At 39.9% G+C, this 22,500-nt stretch overlaps 2 protein-coding genes across 2 annotated transcripts; both read right to left on the reverse strand.

Moving 5' to 3' along the window:
* Nucleotides 1-6,684: 6,684 nt before the first annotated feature.
* On the reverse strand, nt 6,685-7,584 carry LOC138025613 (olfactory receptor 14A16-like). Its single transcript, XM_068872798.1, has one exon. It carries the CDS (start codon nt 7,582-7,584, stop codon nt 6,685-6,687), a length of 900 nt encoding a protein of 299 aa, XP_068728899.1.
* Nucleotides 7,585-15,737: 8,153 nt separating this feature from the next.
* LOC138025614 (probable G-protein coupled receptor 45) lies at nt 15,738-16,700 on the reverse strand. Its single transcript, XM_068872799.1, has one exon. It carries the CDS (start codon nt 16,698-16,700, stop codon nt 15,738-15,740), a length of 963 nt encoding a protein of 320 aa, XP_068728900.1.
* Nucleotides 16,701-22,500: the final 5,800 nt, after the last annotated feature.

Here is a 22,500-nt window from a genome sequence, read left to right on the forward strand (position 1 = left end):
TTTTCATTATTTTCGCACGCAGCATCGTTTTACTTTTTTTGTCCCCCGTAGCAGTGGAGGGCTTCACTTTCTTCTGAGTGGTTTGGCGTTCAGTGATATTTGCATAGGACTCATTGTTCAACCAGTACTGGCTCTTCTTTTTTATCTGTTTCTTGACGAGTCAGGTGTAGTAGACGCTCAAATATTCTTAAATGCCTATATCATCATAACTCATGTTGGGCTCATGAGCGGAACATTGTTTTCCAATGTCGAATTAATTCTTCTAACACTGTTGTCCATTGAACGCTGGCTACATATGAGCAGACGGTCCTTGATGACACCTCGCCACCGTTGCCTGGCAGTCGCTTTATTACTGGTCGTTCCAGCTTTATTTGTAGTTTCAAATACTGTGCAGTATTTGAGGTTTGGAAAGTTAGATGTTGCTTTAGCTATTATCAATGTTGTGGTTATACTGCTCTGCTACTTCAGTACGTTATTTGCCTATTACAAAGTTTATCGAATAATTCGTCAGCACCAGCAACAAGTTGAAGGGAACCAATCTTCTCAAAATTTTGGACAACCGGCGATAAACGTGGCTAAATACAAGAGGTCTGTCAAGTGTATGTTATACATTTTTGCTTTATTTTCTGTCACTTTAACTCCAGTTGTCGTAGGGACAGCTTTTTTGTTAAGCAGAGCCGAGAATCTTTCTTGCCTGGAAGCATTTGCAGTGTTTTATGTTTCTCTATCGATTTGCTTCTTATCTCCTTCTCTTAATCCAGCTATTTATTTATGAAGAATGAATGAAGTGCGTGAAATAGGTACAAAAACATTTAAACATCAACTCTGTTATAAAGAGAGGAGCAATGTAGCAGAGCCTGACATGAAAACAACCAAAAACCAGCAGGTGGAAAAAAACAGGGAACGTGTACCACCGACCCAGGCAGTGGGGCGACCCTTGGTGTTCTAGGGTATCTTTTCATTGAAAAACACCTTTTACAATGTTAACCCCGATCCCCCTTCAATGGGGCCTTAGTTATGGTTCGTAGTGGTCTTGAGAGTGGTTTTCTTTGGGAAGGAACAATGATCTTTATTTGAATGCCACATGCATTCTTGGTTGTGAGGGTAATTCTACTGATAGCATAAAGCTCCAATAGACAGTGTGCCCACTACAAGATCAAGACTGAGTTCCATACCTTACTCTACTCTCCCCTACTTCTGCTGCTTTTCGTTCTTAGAGAAAATTAGAAATAAGGACGCCGTTGCTTCGAGATTCTCAGTCCCTGCGATTAAAGAAATTGACAATCGGGTAAGGTATGCAGAGAAGATGACATCTGGGCAGGTTTCCTTGGTGAACTGTTGGTCAAGAGTTAAGCTCTGGACGTTGACTCTGGTGGCCTTTAGAGTGCTTTTCATAAGAAAGGCACTAAAAGATATTTAATATTCGAGTTTCACAACTTTGGTTGTGACGGTCATTCGATCAACTAAAGCTCCGATGGATGGTGTGCCACAGGAACCTCAAGCTCAGTGAGGGAAAGCCAACAAAAATATAAGGATTTGTATCGGAATCCGATAAAATACCTCAAAAGATAATTTTACTGATGTTTAATGTCAATGCTTTGTTGCTCCCGCAGGCTTTCGGCCTCGAGGAGGCATCATTGGATGCCTCGCCTACATAGATTGGTTTTCAATTGAGAGTCGAAAGTAATTAGCGAATTGCTTTAGGTTTGCATTTGCATTTACATTGATGAACAGCTGGTCAAGAGTTTATTACGCTATCACTGAGACCTGAAAATGTGAATTTTGTAGGCCTCGTTTTTTCTGAATTAAAAAAAAAGGTGGATCACTTTCCAGTGGATAACTGTCGCAGAAACCAACTGATTTGTTCATGCACGACGTTAAAGTGATAGTGTTTAGTATATCCAAGGGATGGACGGGTAGATAGAAAGATAGATAGATAGATAAATAGATACACGGATAAATTGATGGGTATGACCAAATATATATCCTAAAAAAAGGGATAACTTCAATATTATTTTTTATTCACACTGTTTAAGAGTTATTAGCAAAGTGAACATACAAAAGAGGATTAAGAGAACGAAGATATATATGCACATAAAAAAAATAAATCAGTAATAACGCCAAATTAGCAATAGCTCAGTTTCGAATTAGCCACTGTCATGTTAAGTTCAAATGCGGTAAGAAGACCCCATATATTTCCACTTTCATAGTGGGCAAGAAAATTGGAGGTATCGATGGCATAAATATATAGAGTGTATATTATATATATATACATACACACACTCACACCTTATGACCAAAGAGGTGCAAGTATGGAGGTATATATGCACAGAAACCAATTGAGTTGTTCATGCATGACGTTAAAGTGATAGTGTTCAGTATATCCAAGGGACGAACGAACGCTTTTCATTTAACTAATATATTCCTATTTTTCACGTTGCCATGTTACCACCAATAGCGTAGCTCCTACTCTACTATAAAAACTACACGTAACCCATAATCCCTCGATTCGCTCTGACGAAGGGCTAACGCTCGAAACGTCAGCTTTTAGAATCTCTGTACGGTGGCCAATTTACATTATCAACTCCGTTGATAAAACCTAACTTTGTATACTACTTCCCCACCGACGCAGCACCATAGTTTCTTTAGAAACTACCCCTTCATTCCTTTATCCAAGGATTGATGGGTGAATGGCTGAACGGGCGGATAGATAGATAGATAGATAGATAGATAGATAGATAGATAGACAGACAGACAGACAGATAGATAGATCGATAGATAGACGGATAGGTTGATGGATCCTAAAAAAATGGATAACTTCAATATTATTTTTTATTCACACTGTTTAAGAGCTATTAGCAAAGTGAACATACAAGAGGATTAAGAGAACGAAGATATATATGCGCATAAATAAAAATAAATCAGTAATAAGGCCAAATTACCAATAACTCAGTTTCGAGTTAGCCACTGTCATGTTAATTTCAAATGTGTTAAGAAGACCTCATATATTTACACTTTCAAAGTGGGCAAGAAAATTGGAGGTATTGATGGCATAAATATAAGTGTATATAAATGCCAATATAAAGATAATTACAGAGTGTATATTATATATATATACATACACACACTCACACCTTACGACCAAAGAGGTGCAAGTATGGCGGTAAATATTATTACACGAAGAATATATAACCGTTATAATGTTAAATTATATAGATTTGTATTCCTTATAATCTGATGTTATTTTTGGGAGATGCTCCGAGCAATCTGGTTTTTTATGATATCTCCAATACTAGCCGGAGAATTGGTTTCATTCAGTGCCCATAAAAATGATAGATTAAAATGAATGAAGGAAATTATAAAAATAGCATCAAGGAATATTAAGCCCCCATGGCGTTAAATGACGTCGTGAATGTGACAATAGTACCCAACAAAAGCATTTTAATTTTCTTGCGCAAATAACATTGGGATCTTAATCGGAAGAAACAAACATTGAAACCTATAATCTGTTCTCAGCCAATCAGAAGCAAGTAATATTTTCATGTATACTAGTAATAGCTATCGCTAAGTGCCAACGAAACAGTCAATATAATAAATAGTTTGCAAATTTGTATCAGAGTTCCAAATCACCCAACATTAGTTGTAATTTTGTTTTTCGAAAGTACTGCAATTCAACTTATCTAGTTTAACAATAATACAATAACAGAAATTGCAGACCTTGTATCTCGAACAACAATGTAGATGTCAACGTGTTTTGCAGTAATATGGAAAGTACTGCAGTAATTTTTGAACGGCCGTAATTTTAACAGGAATGTACAATAATTAAGTTGAATAAAGTCATTGCCATGTAAAAAATCGCCAAAGAGTTTTCAGACTTTTCAGTGTGGAACATGTAACAGGGAATCAAACAAGTTGTTTCACTTGTAGAATTTATATTTTGCAAGATACAGCCATGAATTACAAGCCAAATTGATCGTTTAATTTTATACTTTGCAGACAACGTATCTTCTTTGAAAATTAAATTAAATTGTTCACGACTGACTCAATGGTTACAAAACGAAAAACAAACTGTTCTACTCCCCGGCCGAAATCCGAAATTTACAATAGCGGCCGATACGAACACGTACGCCGGTTTAGCTTTGAGCTCGTTCACTCAATATAGAACACGATGGTTCGAAAATAAACATTAAAAAAACACTCAAAGCAAGTGTACACAACACAATGGTCAAGGAAATCGGAAAAAATTTGTTTTCACTCACAGACAGACAGCCTTTATTTTAGTGCGATGAAAATAAAAGCTATGCAGCTTATGGGGTCGTGAATCCCCTCCGAACACAAGATCATCATTAGTGGCGCGCGTCATGCAAGTTTGGCTAATGACATCACACATCAAAACACGCGCTTTCATTGGTCCCTACTACTAAATCTCCAGGGAACATTACATTACACTTTCCACTGCACGATTGAGAATTTTTCTGCCTACTGCACTACTTCGCGCGGCATTAAGCTGGCCGCGTCGCATTCTTCGCTCGGCTTCCTCGTTGGCAATTATCAACTCTGAAAACGATTTACGAGGCAGTTATTGTATTTAAACGCACCGTCACTTCGCGTTATCAATCGTTGCCGGCTCAGTTTTTTTACACCTGTTTTTACGCTTTTTACAGTTGTTAAGTTACTAGGGTTTCACCAAGTTGTAGGCTAACCTCTGAATACACTGCCACTAATTTGCATAACAATACCATCCATTGTTTTCTGTTTCGTTCAGCAGTCTCTTCCAATGGCTCATTTCCGAGTTATTGCATGCTTCAGTTTCAAAGCGAGTCCTGGGGTACAATCATTCAAATGAAAATGAGTTCCGTGTTCCTATGTAAATCAAAGTCATTTCCCTTTCCTTGGTTGAGCAAAAAAGATTCACTTCGAAACCGAGACAAACTGCAACTTGGAAGTCGTCCATTTATTTCCCTCGCTGGCGCAGAAGTCAGGTGCGGTTGCAAACAATCAATGAACTTCCGCTTGAATCAAATAAAAGTTCTCAAAACAACGAACGTATTGACTGCTGTATACAACCCTTTTTTTCGTTTGGAGAACGATCCAGAAAACAATAGATGATATTCTTATGCAAATTAGTGGCAGGGTAGTATTTAGAGGTAAAACTACAACTTGAATGAAAGCCTGTAACTTCCCCATTGCAAAAAGGCGAAACAACAGGTTTAGTTAATTAATCTTGAAAACTCTGAGCCGGCAACGACAGTGCATTGAAATATGTTGAAATCAGATTTAATAAAGATTACAGATTTATATCATTTGTCCTTCCAAATAAAACTCCCATGTTATTTGCCCGACTCGAGAAAATTATTTTTTTCTTGTTGGGTACTTTTGTTATTTCCTTTCAGTTTACCATGTTAATTCAGTTTTAATTACAAAAAATAATATATTATTTACTCAAATTTCAATGCGAGCATTATTATGTGCGTGGATGTGCGTGGTTTATAATAGCCGTTTTGACGGTCAGTTTTTGCATTACAATGTAATCTAACGTGAATGCGAGGCAATTTCTGGTTAGAACTACAAAATAGCCCGAAATTGCCTCACATACATGCTAGATTATATTGTAATGCAAATGAGAAAACCGAACCCTGAAAACGGCTATCATAATTGTTGTTAATTAACGGCTTTTCACTGAAATCCATTAATTCATTTTCTTTATTTATAGGATTCTAAGTATTGTAGTCCGTCCTTGTGGTGGGCACAATATCAATTGGAGCTTTACTCCGTCGAATTACCCTCATAACCAAGGTTGCGATCCTCGCGAATAAAGATCGTTCCTTCCTAATTATAATGAAAAAATGAAACTTGTGATAATCGTTATCATCGTAAATTGCCTTTTTTCCGGCACGTAGTTGAGGCCTGGTTAAGAGTGGCAAGCGCTTGGAGTGCCCAGTGATCCGGCGGTTTGTAAACGAGTGAGCCGGGCACTCTACGGTCAGCTCAGCCTTCGCCGCTTACACAACTCCAGCTTCGTTTATTGTTATATAGCGCTGAAATCATGAAAGTGTTATGCGTCCGTTAAGCTGTATACGATAGCGTTCATTTACATTGTAAACAGTGTTTTTCAATAAACCAAACCCCTAGAACCCCAATGGTCGCACCGCTGCCTCGGTCGGGGGTAAACGTTCCCAGGTGTTTTCCACCTGCTGGTTTTATATAAGGGTGTTCGTGTCCCGCTCTGGTGAATTGCTCTCAGTCTCTTTATAATAGATTTGATCTTTCAATGTGTTCGTACCCATTCCAGTGATGAATAAATGGCACGGTAGCTTGGCTGGCCGAAGTGCCCATGTACCGTCTTGGTCGAATGTCCAGTTAAGTAATGGAGGCCGAAAATGCACTCACTCAACGTCCACTATAAAGGAATTAAAATATAACAACGCTGGTGTTCAATGCTTCCATTTTGAGATTGGGTTGGGTAACAAGTAGGTTTATTATCCCTGAATTATTATATTGAGGTATTCAGTCAGCCGGGTTTTCATTCCGCACAGAAAGTGATGTGAGGTATTTACTAAGGCGATGGCAACTACAATAAAGAAGACCGACACTTAATTTCTGTTTCCCTTTGAACCCGGCCAAGAGTGACTACCGTCACAGCAAGACCGTAGATCTCAGTCCTCAAATAAACGCAGTTCCGTTTTAGTCACTTGTACAGAATAAACTCTTAACTCCATCGCGCAATTCATTCATTCTCCACAAATAAAGAGCTGGACTAAGAGATGGAGATAAGAAGCAAATCGATAGAGAAGCATAAAACACTGCAGTTGCTTCCAGACAAGAAAGATTCTCGGCTCTGCTCAACAAAAAAGCTATCCCTCCGACGACTGGAGTTAAAGTGACAGAAAATAAAGCAAAAATGTATAACATAGACTTGACAGACCTCTTGTATTTAGCCAAGTTTATTGCCGGTTGTCCAACATTTTGAGAAGATTGGTTCCCTTGAACTTGTTGCTGGTGCTGACGAATGATTCGATAGACTTTGTAGTAAGCAAATGACGTAATCAAGTAGCAGAGCACTATAACCACAACATTGATAATAGTTAAAGCCACATCTACCTTTCTAAGCCTCAAATACTGCACAGCATTTAAAACTAGTAATATAGCTGGAACGACCAGTAATAAAGCGACTGCCAGGCAACGGCGGCGAGGTGTCATCAAGGACCGTCTGCTCATATGTAGCCAGCGTTCAATGGACAACAGCGTTAGAAGAATTGATTCGACATTGGAAAAGAATGTTCCGCTCATGAGTCCAACATAAGTTATGATGATATAGGCATTTAAGTGTTTTGGAGCGTCTACTACACCTGACTCGTCAAGAAACAGAAAAAAACAAAGAGCCAGTAATGGTTGAACAATGAGTCCTATGCAGAAATCACTGAACGCCAAACCACTAAGAAGAACGTGAAGCCACGTCCTCTGAAATGTCCTTTTCCAAATCGCTGCCAAGATCAATGCATTTCCCACCACTGCCACGGGGGACAAAACAAGGAAAAGGATGCTGCTTGCGAAATAAATGGAAACATAAGTCTTGTACTTCATTTCGGCCGCCTCAGCAAAACAACAACGAAGGTCGTAGTTGTCCAATGAAAAACAACTTGTTCTGTTATACATGGCTACGGCTTAATGCTAGATCACGTTTTCACACTTGACTTAAAAGCACTGTTGCTCGTTTGCATTGAAGAAAGATTATTCCTTTCGATTTTCGTTTCCTTTTGAGTCAAAGCAGGGTTAATGGGCCAAATTTCAAGCTGAAGGCAGGCAGCGAAGATTTATCTGCTAACAGCTGGCACGAGTACCGCCGACGGTGTGCGATTCTCAGCGGCAGCAAACAGCAAAGTCTTTAGAGTGGAGTTCCCAATGACTGAAGGGTATATTATATTTGATCTTTATGTGGAAATGCAGCATATTTATTTATTTATTTATTTATTTATTACAAAACCTGCGGATTTGCTTTAATCATATCTTTTAATTCCGGCCTTTTTTATCATGTTTTTTAATTACAATTTTATTGTAGAATTGTGTACCACTCTTGCAAAGTAATAAGTTAATTTAAGTTAAGAAGGTACTCCGTCACGTTAGGAAAGGGATAAATTTACTGAAAGCTTCATTTTAGAAAAACAATTAAGCGCAGAGTCTAGGTAAGTATCTTAGAGGTAGAGTTAATAATCTTTCCTTTTTGTTTGCTTGTTCCAAAGAAAAACCCTGATGTTTTGGGGAAGAAAATAAACATCATGCACTTGTTGTGTACTTTTTTTATTACATCCGGCTTATAATGTAAATAATCCTTTATTACAAAGAAAAAATACTGTTAATTTTCAAATAAATTACTTATGCCAATGACACAGAAAAACTGGACATTTCCGTGTCTTGAATAAGACGGGTATACGGATCATCAATAATTGTATAGAAAATGTTTTTAACCGACTTTTAGCTTGAAGTCAAGGAACTACTCAACTTGCTCTCTGGGGTCGTGACTATTTCAAGAAGAATTGTAAAATTTCACTAAACGCATACTCTCAACCGCTATTTGTCAAATCTTTAACTTCAAGGACCACCAACAAGAAGAAAGACATCGAAAGCAAGTGGTATTAAACTTTGTTAATTAACTTAGGATCATTATGGGCAATAAGGTAATTTTTGTTTTGGATTTTTTATTTATTTTGAAAAAATATACTTACAGATACTCTAGCTTACAATCTCGTCACAAAACAAAAACAGGTCTACTTACACAAACTGTCAAAATTGGGCCATTTTGCCGACAAAACGCAGCGTTTGTTAGACTGATAATGGGCGGAAGTCAACAAATCCTGCAATCTGATTGGTTCGGGAGGTTTCTTGCCAGTTTGTAGTTGCACACAAAACTTACACTGAACTTGATAAACAAAACGAGCCATATACTGATGAGAATCAACAGATAAACCATTCTTCTCTATCACATGAGAAACAAAGTCAGTAACTCGAGCAGGAGACGTGCGGATCACGTCATCATGGGAGAAGTCGCCTAGAGCAGAAAAAAGATATGAATCAATCTTATCACGATGAACAACAACTGAAGACCTTGAAACGGGAACCGAAGACGGAGCAACTGAGGTAACAGGTTCACTATCAGAATTAACAACAGACGATGCAGGAATAGCAGGAACAGAAAAGGGAACCTCAGGCGATGCAGGAGAAGAAGGAGTAGAAACAGTGGACACAAGAGCAGGAGACACGGAGGCTGAAGACGGCGAAGTAGAAACAGACACAGGACCAGAAACTTTAGCAGGAGACACGGACACGGAAGACGACGAGGTAGAAACAGCAGGTGCAGAACAAAGTGGACGGGGTTGAGGAGGGGCAGCCTTAGCAGCAACCTCCTCATCACCAGATGCCATTTCTCCATCATCAGATGCCATGGAAGCACCATCATCAGAATGAAGAACGTACTCAGGACTATCATCGTCACGAGCGAGAGGACCACCAACAAGAACTTCTGTGCCCGGATGAACAGAGCCCCAGACTTGCCTACACTCCCCAGCCAAATGACCGGGCTGATGACAACGACGGCACAGACCAGAGAGAGGGCAGACGACAGACGGAACATTGAGGGGGCTGACCAGCATACCACGCACGACAAGGAAAATCATGAACACCAACAAAATACGGCACTTCATAGTCCAAGGCTATCTTCACAACACGGTTGCTATTGTAGAGCGCGGGAAAACCATCCAAGTACTTCGCTTAACAGAAAGGACTTTACTCAAAAGAACTAACGAAACGGGAGATACCATCGTCTGATACTTCTGTAGGAAGATCTCGAAGATGGACATAGCGAACTTTCGCATCTGCATGTGAAACACGAATAGGCGTTTCACCGAAAGACAAGCCACGCTGAATCACTTCGTCACAAGATTCAGTGTCCTGAAAAGCCAAGCGAACAAGACCCGGACCACGCAGGAACTGAACAGCCACGAGCTTTTCTTGGTCAACAGCCTCCAGCAACTGTGGTAAGACAACCGACAAGCCAACGTAACGGTAAACTTCCTCAGGGAAGTATGCCAACAGACCATTAGGGTACGAAGAAAAGGACATGGCGCACACCCAATTTAGGGTTGGGTCCACGCCGTTCCCTCCCGGCAGGTACTTAGGACAGGACCCAAAAAATAAACAAAAAAGCCAATTAAACACAATAACACAGCCTTTTTTTTTTCATGAAAACAGCCTTTATTCACAATACTTTATTCACAAATTAAAAAGCACAAAAATTCACTAGAAACTAAGAGCCGGAGCAAAACAGCTTTGGCCAGCTGCACACGCCTATGACTCTCAGCCTGGTAAACGTGCGTTCGGTTGGACCTAAAAGTGCTGATCTCCTGGAGCTTGTTTGTGATATGAAATCTGATGTCATTTGTCTGACCGAAATTTGGCTTACACCAGATGATGTTGCGGCTAGGAACCAGGCCACCCCGTCCTGTTACGCGCTGCTGGACCAGCCTCGCATAGGTCGAAAAGGCGGTGGTCTTGCTATTTTCTATATGGATAACCTATCAGTCAGTCGTGTGCACGGTGGCGAGAAACCTTCATTTGAATACCTTGAGAGCGTTATTAAGTATGAGAAATTGTCAACATATACCGTCCGCCCTACCCAGAGACACACCCTGCTACGGTGAATACGTTTATAACCGAATTCGGGCATTTCCTTGAATCCACCATTCTCTCTGCCCCTTGTGATTGTCGGCGATTTCAACATCCATGTCGATGACGCCAATGACCCAGAGCCTGCTTTTTTTCTGGATCTCTTAGAGTCAATGAACCTGAAGCAGCTCGTCACCGGGCCTACGCACGAACGCGGCCACACATTGGACTTGATAATCACGCGAGAGACTGATACTGTGGTACATGGAATCCCTTCGATCGGCCGCTTCTTTTCAGACCACGCTGTTGTCACCTGTCGGCTGAACTCGATTAAGCCACCTGTCCATATGAAGACCGTTACGTACAGGAAACTACAAGCAGTGGACACAGGTGAGCTGAGACGTGATCTGATCAACTCCAGATTGGCTGACCGGACTCCTGTTGACCTTGATGAATTAGTACACGCGTATGATGATACTCTGGCATCCTTGACTGAACGGCATGCACCCCTGCGCACACGCACTTTCACCAACAGACCGCGCATGCCTTGGTTTAATAATGACATTAAAGCGGCAATCAAGGAGAGACGCCGTGCTGAACGCAAATGGAAAAGGTCTGGTGTTCAAGAACACTTTCTCGCTTTTAAGCGCACAAAGAACTACGCATCACTGGTTTTAAATCAGGCCAGGTCATGCTACTTTTCTGACTTCATAATGAACAACAGTGATAATCAGGCAAAGTTGTTCAGGGCTACCAAATCTCTTCTATCCCAGCCGAGGTCATTCACTGTGCCACCTGGCTCTGATGTTGTCTCCCTGGCTAATGAAGTTGGGGATTTCTTTGCTGACAAAGTCTCACGGATGCATGCTGCCCTAGATGGTAATTAGGGTGCAGTCGACGATGACGGTCTCGAAAATGGTAACTGTTCTGTCTCGCTCGAAAAATTTAACATCTTATCTCCAGAGGATGTAAGAGGTCTGATTTGTCGCGCAGCCAAAAAGTCTTGCCCACTGGATCCGATGCCAAATACTCTGGTCACTCAGTGCCTTGACGAGCTGACTCCTGTACTGACCGCTCCTCGCTTCAGTCGGGTCATTTCGCTTAGAAGTGGAAGGAAGCTTTAGTTACACCTCTTCTGAAAAAGGCATGTTTGGACCAGGCGAAGGCGAACTTGCGCCCCGTGAATAACCTGGCATATGTTTCGAAGCTCACTGAATCTTCCGCTGCTACTCAGCTAGAGAAACATATGCTTGAAAATGGATTGTACCCTTTACATCAGTCCTCCTATCGAAAGAACCACAGCACTGAGACAGCACTGTTAAAAGTGCGTAACGATATCCTACTTAATATGAATGGTCAGCAGGTCACTCTACTCGTGTTACTTGATTTCAGTGCCGCGTTCGACACTGTAAATCGTAGCATGCTTCTTAGAGTGGTCCGCTCTAAACTGGGGGTAGGGGGTACTGTCCTTGCATGGCTTGGCTCTTATCTCTCGGGTCGTCCTCAGCGAATTACTCTGGATGGCACACGGTCACGGACATACCAACTTGACTCGGGAGTTTCTCAGGGTTCCTGCCTAGGCCCTCTGCTGTTTAATATATACGTGAGTGGCCTATTTGACATTGTCAGTAACCACGCCCCTATTGCGGTGCATGCCTATGCTGATGACTTCCAAGTCTACCTTTCCTTCAGTCCCTTAAGCTGTGTCAACGAGGAGCAAGCAGTTCAAGTTATACAGGACTGTGTAGCAGATATAAAGTACTGGGCATGCCAACATAGTCTCATGCTTAATGACGCGAAAACAGAACTTTTAGTGTTAGTAACGCGCCAACAACTTAGCAAAACTAATATCAGCCATCTGAGGGCTGGCGATGCGACTGTTGCTGCCTCCACATCTGTGAGGAACTTAGGTTCATATCTTGATAAGAACTTTACTATGGCCATGCATGTTACTAAGACCTGTAGCGCAGCATTTTTCCACCTTCATAACATTAGGCAGATAAGGAAGTTTCTATCACACGAAGCCACAGAAACACTTATTCACGCGTTTGTTACTAGTAAAGTCGACTATTGTAATAGCCTTCTGTACGGTCTTCCCGCCTATCATATCGCTAAGCTGCAAAGGGTACAGAACGCGGCAGCGCACTTAATATTTGAAGAGTCTAGGTTTTGCCACATAACCCCATTGTTAAGACAATTACAATGGCTGCCTACCCATTACTGCATAATATTCAAGATATTATTGATAGCTTTTAAAGTTATCCACGGGCTGGCTCCAGAATACATTAGTTGCCTTGTACGTATCCGGTCTCAGGGGAGATATAATTTATGTAGCCAGGAAGGCATCATCCTTGACGGATTACATACATCTCGCAGGACCTATAAGACACTCGGTGACCACTCCTTTGAGGTAGCGGCACCGAAACTTTGGAACGATGTACCGGCTACTATTAGGTTAGCATCTATAGTTTTAAATAAGATCTCAAGACCCATCTCTTTAAACAAGCATTTTTAGAATAATTCTTTTTATTGTTAGGATATTAGGCTATTATTTCTACTATTTATTGTAAATATTATTATGCATGTAATTCTTTTTGATAGTATAAGATTGTAAAGCACATTAGATCATTGCGTCATGGTAATGCGCTATAGAAATCAATAAATTATTATTATTAGTTAATCGTAATTGCGTCAATATGATAATAATTCAGGAATAATAAACCTTGTTACCAAGGCCAATCTCAAAATGAAACATTTGCCTCCATTACTCAACCGGTCACTGGGCGCTTTGGCCAGCCAAGCTACCGTGCATTGGAATAGCTACAAAAACAATAAAACATCAACTCTGTTATGAAGAGAGGAGCAATGTAGCAGAGCCTGACACGAAAACAACCAAAAACCAGCAGGTGGAAAAAAACAGGGAACGTGTACCCCTGACCAAGGCAGTGGGGCGAGTCTTGGTGTTCTAGGGTATTTTTTCATTGAAAAACGCCTTTTACAATGTAAATGAACATAGAACACCAGCGTTGTTATATTCTAACTCCTGTATTTAAACATTGAGTTATGAGGCCCTGTCAGGGGTTATCGGGATACGGGAGCGCGGTGTATACATAGCATTATAGGGATACAAATCAAGGGAATTAACGGGATACAGGAAATTTGGGCCAAAAATTAATGGGATCCGGGATACGAAGTTATTGCATGCCTCAGTTTCAAAACGAGTCCTGGTGCACAATCATTCCAATGAAAATGAGTTCCGTGTTCTTATGTAAATCAAAGTCAGTTCACTTTCAATGGTTGAGCAAACAAGATTCACTTCGAAACCGAGACAAACTGCAACTTGGAAATGGTCCATTTATTTCCCTCGCTGGCGCAGAAGTCAGGTGCGGTCGCAAACAATCAATGAACTGATCAATGAAGTGAGCGCTCACTTAGCTTCCGCTTGAATCAAATAAAAGTTCTCAAAACGTAGTGACTGCTGTATACAACCCTTTTTTCTCGTTTGGAAAAAAATCCAGAAAACAATAGATGATATTCTTATGCAAATTAGTGGCAGGGTAGTATTTAGAGGTAAAACTACAACTTGAATGAAACCCTGTAACTTCCCCATTACAAAAAAGCGAAACAACAGGTTTAGTTAATTAATCTTGAAAACTCTGAGCCGGCAACGACAGTGCATTGAAATATGTTGAAATCAGATTTAATAAAGATTACAGATTTCTATCATTTGTCCTTCCAAATAAAACCCCCATGTTATTTGCCCGAATCGAGAAAATAATTTTTTTTCTTGTTGGGTACTACTGTTAAATCCTTTCAGTTTTAATTGCAAAAAAAATATTATTTACTTAAATTCCAGATTAAAAAAAATTGGACATCTCGCATTATTATGTGCGTGGTTTGTAATTATAATTGTTGTTAATTTACGGCTTTTCACTGAAATTCATGAATTCATTTTCTTTATTTATAGAATTCTGAGTATAGGAGGTTTTCACGTGACGTCATCGCCGCCATGCTAGTGGACGAAAAGAAAAGATCTTTCATTAGCTTCTTTTGTTCGTCCACCAGAAGTCGTACATCTCTCTATTGCTATTGGTGTCCCTAGAGGTCGGTTGAAAACGTCCTATTGTAGTCCGTCCTTGTGGTGGGCACAATATCAATTGGAGCTTTACTCCATCGAATTACCCTCATAACCAAGATTGCGATCCCCGCGAATAAAGATCGTTCCTGCCTAATGAAAAATGTAACTTGTGATAATCCTTATCAGCTTAAATTGCTATTTTGCCGGCACGTAGCAGAGGCCTGGTTGAGAGTGGCAAGCGCTTGGAGTGCCAAGTGATCGCGGTTTGTAAGAGTGTGAGCCGGGCACTCTACGGTCAGCTGAGCCTTCGCCGTGTACACAACTCCAGCTTCGTTTATTGTTATATCACGCGGAAATCATGAAAGTCTCATGCCTCCGTTAAGATGTATACGATAGCTTTCATTTACATTGTAAATAGTGTTTTTTTTTCAATAAACCAAACCCCTAGAACCCCAATGGTCGCACCGCTGCCTTGGTCGGGGGTACCATTCCCCGGTGTTTTCCACTTCCTGGTTTTAAAGGGTGTTCGTGTCCGGCTCTTATGAATTGCTCTTCTCTTTATAATAGAGTTGATGTGTAAATGTTTACGTACCCATTCCAATACTGAATAAATGGCACGGTAGCTTGGCTGGCCGACGTGCCCAATATATCATTTTGGTCAAGTGTACAGTTGAGTAATGGAGGCAAAATGTACTCACTCACTCACTCAACGTCCACTATAAAGGAATTAAAATATAACAACGCTGGTGTTCAATGCTTCCATTTTGAGATTGGGTTGGGTAACAAGTAGGTTTATTATTCCTAAATTATTATATTGAGGCATTCAGTCAGCCTGGTTATCATTCAGCACAGAAAGTGATGTGAGGTAATTACTAAGGCGATGGCAACTACAATAAAGAAGACCGACACTTAATTTCTGTTTCCTTTTGAACCCCGCCAAGAGTGACTACCGTCAAAGCAGGACCGTAGATCTCAGTCCTCAAATAAACGGAGTTCTGTTTTAGTCACTTGCACAGAATAAACTCTTAACTCCATCGCGCAATTCATTCATTCTCCACAAATAAAGAGCTGGACTAAGAGATGGAGATAAGAAGCAAATCGATAGACAAACATAAAACACTGCAAATGCTTCCAGGCAAGAAAGATTCTCGGCTCTGCTTAACAAGAAAGCTATCCCTACGACGACTGGAGTTAAAGTGACAGAAAATAAAGCAAAAATGTATAACATAGACTTGACAGACCTCTTGTATTTAGCTAAGTTTATTGCCGGTTGTCCAAAATTTTGAGAAGATTGGTTCCCTTGAACTTGTTGCTGGTGCTGACGAATTATTCGATAGAGTTTGTAGTAAGCAAATGACGTAATGAAGTAGCAGAGCACTATAACCACAACATTGATAATAGTTAAAGCCACATCTAACTTTCCAAGCCTCAAATACTGCACAACATTTGAAACTAGTAATAAAGCTGGAACGACCAGGAATAAAGCGATTGCCAGGTAACGGCGGCGAGGTGTCATCAAGGACCGTCTGCTCATATGTAGCCAGCGTTCAATGGACAACAGTGTTATAAGAATTAATTCGACATTGCAAAAGAATGTTCCGCTTATGAACCCAACATAATTTACGATATAGGCATTTAGATGTTTTTGAGCGTCTACTACACCTGACTCGTCAAGAAACAGAAAAAAACAAAGAGCCAGTAATGGTTGTACAATGAGTCCTGTGCAAAAATCACTGAACGCCAAACCACTAAGAAGAACGTAAAGCCACGTCCTCTGAAATGTCCTTTTCCAAATCGCTGCCAAGATCAATGCATTTCCCACCACTGCCACGGGGGACAAAATAAGTAAAACGATGCTGCTTGCGAAAATAATGGCAACATAAGTCTTGTACTTTATGTCGGCCGCCTCAGCAAAACAACAACGAATGTCGTAGTTGTCCAATGAAAAACAACTGTTATACATGGCTACGCTTAGTGCTAGATCACTTTTCCTCACTTGACTTAAAAGCACTGTTGCTCGTTTGCATTTGAAGAAAGATTATTCCTTTCGATTTTCCTTTTTGAGTCCAAAGCAGGGTTAATTGGCCAAATTTCAAGCTGAAGGCAGGCAGCGAAGATTTACCTCCCAACAGCTGGCATAAGTACCGCCGACGGGTGCGATTCTCAGCGGCAGCAAGCAGCAAAGTCTTTAGAATGGAGTTCCCAATGACTGAAGGGTACATTATATTTGATCTTTATGTGGAAATGCAGCATATTTATTTATTTATTACAAAACCTGCTGATTTGCTTTAATCATACTTTTGAATTCCGGCGTTTTTTATCATGTACTTTAATTACAATTTTCTTGTAGAATTGTGTACCACTCTTGCAAAGCGTGATAAGTTATTTTAAGTTAAGAAGGTACTCCGTCACGTCAGGAAAGGGATAAATTTACTGAAAGCTTCATTCTTGAAAAATAATTAAGCGCAGAATCCAGGTAAGTATCTTAGAGTTAGAGTTAATAATATTTCCTTTTTGTTTGCTTGTTCCAAATAAAACTCCGATGTCTTGGGGTAGAAAATAAACATCATGCACTTGTTGTGTACCTTTTTAATACATCCGGCTTATGATGTAAATAATCCTTTATTAAAAAGAAAAACTACTGTAAATATTCAAATAAATTATTTATGCCAATGACACAGAAAACTGGACATTTGCGTCGCAACAGGATCTCTTGTCTTTTGAATAAGACGTGTATGCGGATCATCAATAATTGTATAGAAAATGTTTTTAACCGACTTTTCGACTGAACTCAAGGAATTACTCAACTTGCTTTCTAGGGTCGTGAATATTTCAAGAAGAATTGTACAATTTCACTAAACGCATACTCTCAATCACTATTTCTCAAATCTTTTACTTCAAGGACCACCAAGAAGAAGAAAGACATCAAAAGCAGGTGGTATTAGGGTTTTCCGATTTAGCGGAAGTCCTACGGAAGTGGAACTTACCGATTTCAAGTTTACATAAAGAAATGTATATGAATAACTAAATCGGCTGTTTAAATGAAGTCTTCTATCAATCAAATCAATTACATTCAGTCAGAAGCATTATACTCGACGGCTGTGACGTTTTTGGCTCACATTTCCGATTATAATATTTGGGCAATAACAAAAGCAACAAAAAATAGGCAGGATTCCTCCATTTTAATAAGTCAACAAAGGCAAGTATAATCAGATAGAACATGACTGTGTGGGCACCCTTGAGAGCATAAAACGATAAGGTCATGTGACTAGCCAAAGATCTGATTGTCCAGTCAAGAATTGTCACTTAAGATTTGAGAGATTTTTTCCGAATTTGAGGGACCATTCTGCACCCGTAATGACATTTAAGAAATTCAGCAGTGATACTCACTTCTCCTTTTCTTTGCCTAGCGTGTAATCTCTTCGGTAAAGCTCTCCTTTTTCTCCAAGGAACTCCCAATTCCATTTCAAAAACGCTAGAACCGCTCGCCAGTCACGTAACTTCACGTCCTTTAAGTTCAGCTTTGAGAATCAGCTTGTCCTCCAATTTACTATATATACTTGCGGTGTGCTGCGTTGGGTGTCCTGTGCAAGAGTTTTTCTTTGCTCCTGCGCGTAGAACTCTCGACAACTGTGTTTCTAAGTCCTCTAGAGATTGGTTGCAAACCATCTACACATAATTTTCAGCATTCGCTCACTGGTTGAAACAATAAGCCTTCTAATTCTCCCGTGGCCTGATAAGATGAGTGCTTCATTAGATCCACACTCTTGTCAGCCATCACGAACACCGTTTTGTTCTCTTTGGGAATAACGCTAATTAGCTGTTCCACTTCAGGATCAGAATTATTTTAATTGTCGCAAAAAAGGCCGGTAACTGCTGATTACCCTGTCTTCTTTGTTAGCCGTGACTTAAGACAAAACATTTCCCATTTCCCATCTTGACTCAAAGGACAAAGCAAATGTTAAAGTCAATGCTTACGTAAAGAATTTGTTTTTAATGAAGACTTCTTGACATGGTAAGCTATAAGTTCCAAAAAGTGACAAAAAAGTACACATCAAGTTCACGATATCAATTTTCTTCCCCTTTTAGTTGGAAAAAAGAAACCGGAGGAGAAGAAAATTATTCACTCTGACTCTAACATTATACTTGTCGCCATCTACGATGGTTTTTCAAGGACAAACCTTTGCTTAACAGTAAACATATAGTGACTATATTTCAAATTCTTTCCGTTCGATCCTTTCCTGATGACACGACGAAGTACCTTCTCAAGATAGCTCATGCATTAGGGCCTCTTTCAGTGACGAAGCTATTTTTAAGGAGGCATCTGTTTGGCCCGACTGTAATGACGTAATGACATTTTGAACATGTGCAGCAGTGGGAACGAGAAGTTAAAATAGCTTTGAAAAACTAAAAATACATTTGAAAAAACTATTATGGGGCATGGGGATCCGTTCTCTCATCTCACCCTCTCTTGGACAACATAATACATTAACATAAGAAAAGCAGGGAAGTGTGTTTCATAACAAAGTCAGCCTCACTTTCATGTAAATGCCAGGTAACTAAGCACATAAAGTACAACACTTATTTTCGCAAGCAGCATCGTTTTACTTGTTTTGTCCCCCGTGGCAGTGGTGGACATTTCAGAGGACGTGGCTTTACGTTCTTCTTAGTGGTTTGGCGTTCAGTGATTTTTGCATAGGACTCATTGTTCAACCATTACTGGCTCTTCTTTTTTTTCTGTTTCTTGACGAGTCAGGTGTAGTAGACGCTCAAAAAAACTTAAATGCCTATATAATATTTACTTATGTTGGGCTAATGTGCGTAACATTCTTTTCCAATGTCGAATTAATTCTTCTAACACTGTTGTCCATTGAACTCTGGCTACACATGAGCAGACGGTCCTTGATGACACCTCGCCATCGTTGCCTGGCAGTCGCTTTATTACTGGTCGTTCCAGCTTTATTTGTAGTTTCAAATACTGTGCAGTATTTGAGGTTTGGAAAGTTGGATGTTGCTTTAGCTATTATCAATGTTGTGGTTATACTGCTCTGCTACTTCAGTACGTTATTTGCTTATTACAAAGTTTATCGAATAATTCGTCAGCACCAGCAACAAGTTCAAGGGAACCAATCTTCTCAAAATTTTGGACAACCGGCGATAAACGTGGCTAAATACAAGAGGTCTCTCAAGTGTATGTTATACATTTTTGCTTTATTTTCTGTCACTTTAACTCCAGTTGTCGTAGGGACAGCTTTTTTGTTAAGCAGAGCCGAGAATCTTTCTTGCCTGGAAGCATTAGCAGTGTTTTATGTTTCTCTATCGATTTGCTTCTTATCTCCTTCTCTTAATCCAGCTATTTATTTATGAAGAATGAATGAAGTGCGTGAAATAGGTACAAAAACATTTAAAAATCAACTCTGCATGTTATAAAGAGAGGAGCAATGCAGCAGAGCCTGACATAATAATAATAATAATGATAATAATGATAATAATTCAGGGATAATAAACCTTGTTATCAAGGCCAATCTCAAAATGAAACATTGAACACCGACGTTGTTATATTTTAACTCCTTTATAGTGGACGTTGAGTTATGATCGTGTTAAGAGCTTGCATTGCCACCATTACTCAACCGGACACTGAAGGAAGATAATATATGGGCACTTTGGCCAGCCAAGCTACCGTGCATTGGAATAGGTACAAAAACATTTAAACATCAACTCTGTTATAAAGAGAGGAGCAATGTAGCAGAGCCTGACACGAAAACAACCTAAAACCAGCAGGTGGAAAAAAACAGGGAACGTGTACCCCTGACCAAGGCAGTGGGGCGACCCTTGGTGTTCTAGGGTATTTTTTCATTGAAAAACGCCTTTTACAATGTAAATGAACATAGAACACCAGCGTTGTTATATTTTAACTCCTGTATTTAAACATTGAGTTATGAGGCCCTGTCAGGGGTTATCGGGATACGGGATAGCATTGTATAGATAGCATTATGATGATACAAACCAAGGGAATTAAAGGGATACAGGATATTTGGGCCATAAATAAATGGGTTCCGGGATACGAAGACCCCTCCTTCCCCCCCCCCCCCCCCCCCCCCCGATCCCCTTCAATGGGGCCTTAGTTATGGTTCATAGTGGTCTTGAGAGTGCTTTTCTTTGGAAAGGAACAATGATCTTTATTTGAATGCCACATGCATTCTTGGTTGTGAGGGTAATTCTACTGATAGCATAAAGCTCCAATAGACAGTGTGCCCACTACAAGACCAACACTGAGTTCCATACCTTACTCTACTCTCTCCTACTGCTGCTGCTTTTCGTTCTTAGAGAAAATTAGAAATAAGGACGCCGTTGCTTCGAGATTCTCAGTCCCTGCGATTAGAGAAATTGACAATCGGGTAAGGTATGCAGAGAAGATGACATCTGGGCAGGTTTCCTTGGTGAACTGTTGGTCAAGAGTTAAGCTCTGGACGTTGACTCTGGTGGCCTTTAGAGTGCTTTTCATAAGAAAGGCACTAAAAGATATTTAATATTCGAGTTTCACAACTTTGGTTGTGACGGTCATTCGATCAACTAAAGCTCCGATGGATGGTGTGCCACAGGAATCTCAAGCTCAGTGAGGGAAAGCCAACAAAAATATAAGGATTTGTATCGGGATAATTTTACTGATGTTTAATGTCAATGCTTTGTTGCTCCCGCAGGCTTTCGGCCTCGAGGAGGCATCATTGGATGCCCCGCCTACATAGATTGGTTTTCAATTGAGAGTCGAAAGTAATTAGCCAATTGCTTTAGGTTTGCATTTGCATTTAGATTGATGAACAGCTGGTCAAGAGTTTATTACGCTATCACTGAGACCTGAAAATGTGAATTTTGTAGGCCTCGTTTTTTCTGAATTAAAAAAAAAGGTGGATCACTTTCCAGTGGATAACTGTCGCAGAAACCAACTGATTTGTTCATGCACGACGTTAAAGTGATAGTGTTTAGTATATCCAAGGGATGGACGGGTAGATAGAAAGATAGATAGATGGATAAATAGATACACGGATAAATTGATGGGTATGACCAAATATATATCCTAAAAAAAGGGATAACTTCAATATTATTTTTTATTCACACTGATTAAGAGCTATTAGCAAAGTGAACATACAAAGGAGGATTAAGAGAACAGAGATATATATGCACATAAATAAAAATAAATCAGTAATAACGCCAAATTAGCAATAGCTCAGTTTCGAATTAGCGACTGTCATGTTAATTTCAAATGCGGTAAGAAGACCCCATATATTTCCACTTTCATAGTGGGCAAGAAAATTGGAGGTATTGATGGCATAAATATATGGAGTGTATATTATATATATATACATACACACACTCACACCTTATGACCAAAGAGGTGCAATTATGGAGGTATATATGCACAGAAACCAACTGAGTTGTTCATGCATGACGTTAAAGTGATAGTGTTCAGTATATCCAAGGGATTGATGGGTGAATGGCTGAACGGGCGCATAGATAGACAGATAGATAGATAGATAGATAGATAGATAGATAGACAGACAGACAGACAGATAGATAGATCGATAGACAGATAGATTGATGGATCCTAAAAAAATGGATAACTTCAATATTATTTTTTATTCAAACTGTTTAAGAGCTATTAGCAAAGTGAACATACAAGAGGATTAAGAGAACGAAGATATATATGCGCATAAATAAAAAATAAATCAGTAATAAGGCCAAATTACCAATAACTCAGTTTCGAG

This window comes from Montipora capricornis, chromosome 12 (genome assembly GCF_036669925.1).
Source record: "Montipora capricornis isolate CH-2021 chromosome 12, ASM3666992v2, whole genome shotgun sequence".
Lineage (NCBI taxonomy): Eukaryota > Metazoa > Cnidaria > Anthozoa > Scleractinia > Acroporidae > Montipora > Montipora capricornis.